This window comes from Orycteropus afer, unplaced genomic scaffold (assembly GCF_000298275.1).
Source record: "Orycteropus afer afer isolate SDZICR_OR568_19922 unplaced genomic scaffold, OryAfe1.0 scaffold00211, whole genome shotgun sequence".
Lineage (NCBI taxonomy): Eukaryota > Metazoa > Chordata > Mammalia > Tubulidentata > Orycteropodidae > Orycteropus > Orycteropus afer.
This window is the reverse complement of record NW_006921798.1, coordinates 3,362,133-3,371,266: the sequence shown is the minus strand read 5'-3', so window position 1 is coordinate 3,371,266 and position 9,134 is coordinate 3,362,133. Positions and strand designations below refer to the sequence as shown.

Genomic DNA, 9,134 nt, shown 5'->3' with positions numbered 1-9,134 from the left:
ATATAACTTTCCCTGGGATTTAATGAACTTATTTGTATTTTAAATGTTTGAAAATGCAATGAAACCTTTCAATTTTCCCTGAACTGGACCTCATATACAATTGATTGTTTAAAAATTATTTAGATTTATTGAACCATGGAGTTTATGATCTCTAAGGTTCATTTTAGATCTCAAAGTCTGACTATGGCCTACAAGAGAAAAAGAAGTAGAATCACTTAATGGAGGGATGACTAAACTGGTGTACTTATTATAAATGAGACTAAAATTGATTGCTAAAAAAGAATATTTTCCTTTCATTTTTATAAGATTCTAAAATATTTTGTTCTAAATTTATAAATGGTGTTGTTATGTGCTGTCAAGTTGGACCCGATTCATAACAACCCCTCCTTGGGCAGTATTACTACGGAAGTAGATTGCTCCATCTTCCTTCTGAGGAGTGGCTGGTGGGTTTGAACGGCCAGCCTTCTGGTTAGCAGTCCAGTGCCTTAGGCACTACGCTAACCAGAGCTCCCCCTTTATAAATGTTACATAGATATATATACAACCTTGTTGATCAAAATAAGCAGAAATGATATTACAGCAAGGGGTTAGCCATATCAAAAGTGCTTGTACACAACAAACCCAAATTACATTCAAAAATAATAAAAAGGTATAGCAATAAATAGATAATAGTGTAAAATATTTGAATAAATAAAAATAAATAGAGAAAATTACCTTCACATAATAACCAAACACCAAATAAACAAATAAAAGATGAAATTCATAGGGCCAGCAGTGTTGTTGTTATGTGCTGTTGAGTCGGACCCACTCATAGTGACCCCTCCTTGGGTTTCCAAGGTAGTATCACTACAGAAGTAGATTGTTATTTCTTCAAAATAATGTCAAATTAGACAAAGGTCCACACTGACAAGAATCTTCAAAGACAGTGGCCTGGACAAAATTTGTCAAGGCTTTTCAGTCTCAAGCAAAGCAGTCAAGAAAAAAGGCAAAAAAGTTTAGAGATGAGGATGGCAATTATTTTGGACCTTCAGAATTTGTATAACAAAGTGACAGAGCTAATAGAACTGGAGCTTTGACTATATTGAAAGTACCAGATTAAATACATCTTCCTCTGGGAAGGTAAAAAGAAACAACTTCAAGACCTAAACAATTTGTAAGTATCTACTGACTATATTTCTTCATTCAGTAAACATGTTTTAACTACTTACTATACATCAAATCCTGTTACTAAGTGCTAAGGTACAAATTCAATTTAGAGCATAAAAATAACAAATCAAGCAAACTTCTACCTGGAAGTTATGTGCAAAAGTGGTATGAGGACACAGCTGAGAGTATAGTTAATTCTGCCTAGAGGAAATGAAAACTCTTTGGTGAGGTGACATCTAAACTTCTTCTTGAAGAATGAATAGGAGCACATGAAAGAGAGACAGTGTGATGAGAGGGGATAGAATATGAGACTGAAAAGTGGGCTTGAACATACTGTTTAATGCACAGAAGAATTTAATTAAATCCTCCAATTGAAGGAAGGCACAAGAAGTTTTTAAGCATAAAAATGATATAATTACATTTGTACTTTTGAAAAATAGTTCTGGTAGTACTATATAGAATATATTAAACAGAAGAATGGTTGTAATAAAAACCAATTTAGGAATAAAGACATGATAAATAACTGAATTAAAGCAGTTTTATAACAGAAAGAGCATTCAAGAATCAATTAAAACTTGAAAAATTGAGAATACATATTGATTGAAGAATAAATTATGGTTAGTGAAATATAATAAACTGAACAGTACATTTTTTTTTTATTTCTTATAAATAAGGTGACTGAAGAGATAGTAGTTGAAGAAAGGATGAGAGGCACTGGAGAGTAAATTCAAACGGTAAAAATACATATACTCCTAGAATGGAGTTTAAAGTTTTCTTAGTTAAGAAAAGAAATGATGAAATCTTTTACTACTAAAAGAATATACAGCTCTTTAGTAAATACTGTTGTATTGTTGTTGCTATGTGCTGTCGAGTTGGACCCAACTCATAGGACCCCTCCATGGGTTTCCAAGGTGGTATCACTACAGAAGCAGATTGCCCAACCTTCCTTCCGAGGAGTGGCTGGTGGGTTTAAACCACCAGCCTTCTGGTTAGCAGTCAAGTGCCTTAGGCTACCAGAGCTCCTTAAGCAGTGAGAAAGAGAGTAACAGTTTCAACCAAAATAATTCATTAAACCAAAAAAACCAAACTCATTGCCATCAAGTAGATTCTGACTCACAGTGACCCCCCCAATGGGTTTCCGATTTTTAATGGAAGTAGTTTGCCTCATCTTCCTTCTGCAGAGTGCCTGGTGGGTTTGAACCTCCAATCTTCTGGTTAGCAGTCAAAAATGACTTAGGAACTGCACCACCACAGTCCCTTAAATAATTCATTAGGAGAAACAAAATTACTAAAATATCAATTAATGAATTTCATAAATGCCGCACCTCTGGAAACAAAAGAGTCACCACCTAGACTTTTTAAAAATTAACATATTTGTTGGCTTTAAAATATTAAACAATCTACTCCAACAAATATTTATTGAGTGGCTACTGTATGCCAGACATTAGGAGTGTAAAGGTGAATAAACCAAAACCAAACTCACTGCTGTCGAGTCAATTTGACTCATAGCGACCCTTCTTTGAGTTTCTGAGGAGGTTTCACTATGAAAATAGATCCAATCTTCCTTCCAAGGAGAGGCTGGTGGGTTTGAACCACCAGCCTTCTGGTTAGCAATCAAATGCCTTAGGCACTACACCACCAGAGCATCTTTATTCATCTGTTCACAAGGAACTTATACTTTAGAGTAGACAGATATGTAGACCAATTATTTAATATAACTGTGGTAAATGCAACGATAGAAGTATATGGGGGGCAAGAAATAAAGAGAGGACTGGGAATTTAAGACTTCAATAACAAAAAGAGGGTAACAATCTTCATAAGAAGTAGAAAAAAGGGAACAAAGACCAAGGTTTTGGGCAGGGGTATATAGGAAAGTTGCATAGAGAAGGTGAAGACAAAACTGAAGTCTTGAAAAATAAGCAAGGTAGCCAGCTCAAGAAATAAGAGCATAACTATGGCAAAGTAAGCAGAATGAGTAAAGACCTAAAGATCAGTAAGATAATGAATGTCATGTGAGAAGTAACAAGTAGTTCCAAGGTTCTGGAACATGAAATAAGAGTCAAGAAATGATAGAATCCAAGGCTAGACAGATAACAGGCCAAATCTTGAAAGGCCTTGTTCCCTCTTCCATGAGAAGTTTGGATTTTATCAGTGGTTCTTAAGAAGAGAGGCTAATCAGAATCACCTCGGAAACTTTTAAAACTTGTACATACTTAGACCCCAACCCCTGCAGAGATCCTAATTCACTAGGTTTAGAGAGGAGAAAAATGCATCGCATTTTCTAACAATTTCCCAAGGTAACGGTAATGCTAAAAACACACACACTGAGTGACAGAACCACTGTGATAAATAATATGAACTTAATTTGACTGCTAACCAGAAGGCTGGTGATTCAAACCTACCAGCCATTCCTCAGAAGGAAGACTGGGCAATCTACTTCCATAGAGATATCGCCTTGGAACCCCAAGGAGGAGTCGCTATGAGTCAGGACTGACTCAACAGCAGTGAGTTTGGGTTTGGTTTTTTAAAAACTGAAACAAGTGGGCAACATGGTAAAAAAATGGAGGAGGGGGGTTGTATTGTGTGAAGGCAGAAGAAATAAAAATTTAACAATTTTGAATATATTTTACAAATTCAACTCACTGCCCTTGGGTCGGAAGTAGATTACCCAACCTTCCTTCCAAGGAGTGGCTGGTGGGTTTGAACCGCCAGCCTTCTGGTTAGCAGTCAAATGCCTTAGGCATTATACCACCAGAGCTCCCATTTTACAAATTAAATAGTAATAATAAAGAAAAAGTGACAAAAATTAGTTAAAATTCTGAAGAGATTTTGACTTCCTATCTGGTAGCATAGTGGCTAAAGCACTTGACTGCTAACCAGAAGGCTGGCAGTTCAAACCCACCAGCCACTCCTCGGAAGGAAGGTTGGGCAAACCTACTTCCGTAGTGATACTGCCTTGGAAACCCAAGGAGGGGTCGCTATGAGTCAGGGCCGACTCGACGGCACATAACAACAACAATAACATCTAGATGCATATCCTTGAATTCATATCCTGAAAATTCTTAACTTAGATATTATTTTGTTGTATTTCTTAAAAATGTAGAAGAGGTTGTAGAGTACACCTGTTTAAGAGGTAGGGTTCTGGAATCTGGGTTTAAATCCTAGCTTCATCAATCACTGTGACTTTAGGTTACTTAAGTTCTCTGTGCCTGAAATTCCTAATGTAAAATGGAGATAACCATGATACATATCTTATAAGGCTTTTGTGAGTATTCATTGATAATATATATAAACACTTAGGAAAGTGCATGAAAATCCACCACTATCAAGATGATTCTGACTCACAGTGTCCCCCAGAGAGTTTCTAAGACTGCAAATCTTTACGGAAGCACACTGGCCCTTGTCCTTCTCCCACAGAGCAACTGGCAGGTTTGAACCATCAATCTTTTGGTTAGCAGCCTGATGCCTTAACCACAATGCCACCAGAGGTCCTTGGAACACAGTATAGAGGTCAAAGCATGTTATCATTACCTAAGAGGATAAGGAGCTCTGGTAGCATAGTGCCTAAGGCACTTGACTGCTAACCAGAAGGCTGGTGGTTCAAACCCACCAGCCACTCCTCAGAAGGAAGGTTGGGTCATCTACTTCTGTAGTGATACCACCTCTGAAACCCAAGGAGGGGTCGCGATGAGTTGGGTCCGACTTGATGGCACATAACAACAACAAGAGGATATAGCAAAATGACTACAAAGCTTAGAAATAAAGCTACTTTCAGAGTAAACAGAGTAAGAAATAGCAAGAAGGAAGGCTATCATCAGCCTGTAAATAATCTAACCAAAGAGGTGGTCTCTAGCTGCATAAATGAAACAACCTGGGATTCAAGTACCATAAAGGATTAGTACATGCTTTTCAGAAAGTATGATTAGGAAGCAAATAATAAGAAAGCAAATAGCAAGTAAATATTTCCTTGGATGATACGAGAATTCTTTTTGGAGGGGCTCATAATATTAATATCTGACTTCTAGACCATAAGAAATAGCAGTTACTAGGGTAGTAAGGACTATAGAACATTTAATTATCTGGCTCTGTTGTTAATAAAAGACCTGGTGGTGCAGTGGTTAAAGTGCTCAGCTGTGAAACAAAAGTATGGCAGTTTGAATCCACTATCGACTTCACAGGAAAAAGATGTGGCAGTCTGCTTCCATAAAAATTTATAGCCTTGGAAACCCTATAGGGAAGTTCTACTATGCTTCATAGGGTCACTATTAGTCAGAATTGACTTGACAGTAGTGGCTTTGGTTTTGAGTTGGTTGGTAATAAATCATATTATTTAAATTATAAAAATTACCTAAATTTTAAGACTATGATAACAAAAAGAGGGTAACAATCTTCATAAGAAGTAGAAAAAAGGGAACAAAGACCAAAGTTTTGACAGTTTCATCACCTAGCAAGATAAATGGAATCTGAAGGTATAGTGCCAAAGCATTCATGTTGATGGCCCTTCTCCATGGCTTGGATAAAAAGATTTCTTAAGATTAATTCCTTATTTTGTCTCATGACTTTATTCTAATTATTTCTTTAATGTCTCTCTTCCTTCTCAGACTTCATGCTCTGAGAGGGCAAGGAGTCTAATAATTATATTCACAATAGTATACCTAGTATCTACTGCACGGAGCCTGGCAGTAGACCCTCAATCAGCAATTGGTGAAAGAATGAATGGAATTTCTCCTGACTCTGGAATGGGAAATGAAGTTAGGTAACACTCTACTCTCCAAAAGGACTATGTGCTTTTTCTCTCAACAGTTAGGCTTACCAAGAATCAATTGATTTTAGTCCTAAACCTGTTTATGTCAGTTGTAATTATTACTATAATTTCATATTTTAAGCAGCAATTATGTACACCAATGAAAGGAGTATGGAAGTAGAATTGTTATATGAACGCTAAATAGAATGCCCTAAGAAACCTCGATAAAGGTGAACCACTATGAAAACGTGGTGTCATATATGTGTGGGTGAGAAAACTGTAAAAGACTACAAAAACAATCTACAAGGGTTTTTAAGTGCTAGATTTTAAGTCATATTACAGGACCTTTAAAGTCCTGGCCAAATACTGAAATTGAAACTAGTTTATAGTAAGAAAGGTGATGTGAAATTCCATTAGCAAGCTCACACTCATAAAAAAAGGTCTCAGAGCTATATGCAAAGATTGGCAAATGAATGTACATTTCAATTTTAAATTAAAATAACAATTGTTTGACTCACCTTAATCAATTAAGTAATGGTTCAGATCATGTTGAACAAGATAGCTTTTACTGTTCTTAACAAGAAATGATGTTAAATAAAATAACCAAATGTTTGCATGTTGAAAATCACTAATGTTCTTTACTCAACCTTTGCACCTATAACAGTGTCTTACAATTAAATGTCTGTTTACTCATCAGTCCCTTGAGAAACATAACCATTTCTACTTTCTCTCGTCTCATTTCACAGCATCAAAATGTCCAACATTCAGTAATATTTTTTGAATAGGAGTTCTGTAAGTATTTTGTAAATGAAAAAAGAAATATATATATATATATATTTCTCTTAAAAAGAAAAATCTGAGTGACATTATATGGTTATTTATTACCAATTAATAATAAAATAGCATTACATAGAAAACATAAATTCTTACCAATTTATAGACCCTCCATCACACTTCTTCATAAGCAATGCTTTCCAACATTCATGAGTAGATTTAATAACTTCAAGGGCAAAAGTCTAATTACAAACCAAAAAAAGATATAGCAATCATAATGTTAATTTCTTCAGTCTGTCAATTCTCTTATAAACACAGAACTATTACAGCTATCACAGTCTAAATATTAAAAGCATGAGCTCTGAAGTCAGGCCATCCTGAGTATAAATTCTGGCTTCCTCACTTACCAGTTTTGTGATTTGGGAACTTTTTAATATTCTACTAACCCTCAGTTTTTTCATCTATAAAATGGAATATAATGGCAATAATTTTGAAGATGGTGACTTAGACACACCATGCTGTCCCCCAACAGAAAGATGCAAGAAACCAAATGAAACAGATACAGATGACAATTTTGGAACCCTGAGCAGCATGGTGAAGGATGAAGAATTAGATTGAGCACTGAATTTAATGAGAAACTCAAAGAAAACAGCAAATGAGGAGATGTGTGGATCATAAGGACCCTGCCAGCTGGCCCAGCACAGTGTGGCCATCTTGAGACAAAGTGAGCAGTGTTCCTGGGTGAGAAGCACAGGAAGGCAACTTCACAAAATTCCTAAGAGAGACAGATATTGTGTAGACAAATGTGGAGTGAAGCAAGATGAGCAGACATGAACTGGCTCTAAGGAGGGAAAGTATAGCAGCTCTAGGGATCCAAGTAATCACAGAACAGGGAGGGAGCTAGAAAAAAGGGACAGAACTATTCACCAGCAAAGGTCCCTGATCATGTAGGTGGGTGGCACCCACAAAGTAGAGCATTAATAGAGTGTCAGCTAGAGATTCTCCACCTGACTAGACTCTGGACAGGCACCCCTCCTTACATTTGGTCAGGGCCAGATCTTGATCACTGGCTGTACTCTACAAGGAGTGCCCTGGGGCCCACAATGGTGACCAGAATAGCACACTTCTACTCCCGCCACTTTCCTGTGATCTACCTGTATGTCTCAGGACCTTCCTATATACCCTGTTGTTATATAGGTCCTTCCTGTATGCTCCACCACCCTACCTGCTCAGAAACCAGTGGCAACCCACCTGCTGCCACCTCTCCACACAGTGATCTGTAGCACATCTCCTGTGCCACCAAACTGGGGAGTGGCGGTGCATACCTACCCAACCCCACCGCCACTCCACCCACCGGGTGATCGGAAGTACACACTTCTGTGCTACCAGATCGGCAAATAGCAATATGTGCCCTTATGATGCAGGACTAATGACCTGTGACATATGCTCTTGTTCAGCCAGATCAGTGACAAGCAGTGCATGTCTACCCTGCATGCCCTCCTCTGCCTCGCCATCCCCTTGATGATAGGTGGTACACACTCCTCTAGCACAAAACTGGCAATTGGAAGTACAAACTCTCATGCTGCCATATTTTCAGTTGGTGGCATGCACCCTACCACTCTGGTGATTGGCGGCATACCCTCACACACTGCCAGACTAGCAATGGGCAGCACATGTTCATGTGCTGCCAGTCTGGCAGTGTGTGTCCCTTCCTCCCCCCTCCACCCAGTAATCAGCAGCAAGTGCTCCCATGCTACCCCACCCAGTGACTAGCAGCACAAGTTCCCATGCCTGGCAACTGGTGACCTGTGCACCCCTACTTTGACCACCCAGCAACTGGTAGCATACAACCACAGTGTCCATAACCCAGTGAATGGCAAGAATACTCACTGTACCTATACCTAGTGAACAGAAAGACAGACACATCACCTCATCAGCAATGCCAATCATATTCTGAGAGGCACCATCTGTATCTCTGCCAAATGACAAGCAGGAGATCTTAGTGCCCTCATCTACCATCTGCACAGCTACAACATTACTCATCTCATACAGAGATAGTTCTTGCAGGTCAAACATACTTGTACTGACACTGCTTGATTCCCAGCACCTACTGAAATGCTAATTTATGCACAGAGGGCCTAGCCTGCTCATTTGTATAGTACTCTCTCACAGTGACTACGGAGATTTATTGATCTCCAGCAAACACAATTGCTATCATCAACCTGGAAGGACCTCATGGTATGACAAGGTCTGTGGATGGACCCTGACTACCCAACACCTCACCCAATATCAGGGAAAGAACTTGCTCTCCCACCTCCAGGCAATGCTCTATGAGAAGACATACAAGCCTAACTACAGAGGACTCGCATGTGTGACCAATCACACCAATAGTAACAGGAAATCACACCCAGAACCAACAGCACCAAAGTCACATGTAGACCAAAACCAAAACCAAAAAAAAAAAAAAAAA

The 9,134-nt window shown here is 38.4% G+C and overlaps 1 protein-coding gene across 1 annotated transcript in view; it reads right to left on the bottom strand.

The window, feature by feature from the left end:
- PPA2 (inorganic pyrophosphatase 2) overlaps window positions 1–9,134 on the bottom strand; it is a 157,938-nt gene that overhangs the window by 3,990 nt on the left and 144,814 nt on the right. The window contains exon 9 of the mRNA XM_007948299.2: window positions 6,821–6,906. Coding sequence (XP_007946490.2) covers window positions 6,821–6,906 — 86 coding nt within the window. The remainder of the gene's footprint in view (window positions 1–6,820; window positions 6,907–9,134) is intronic.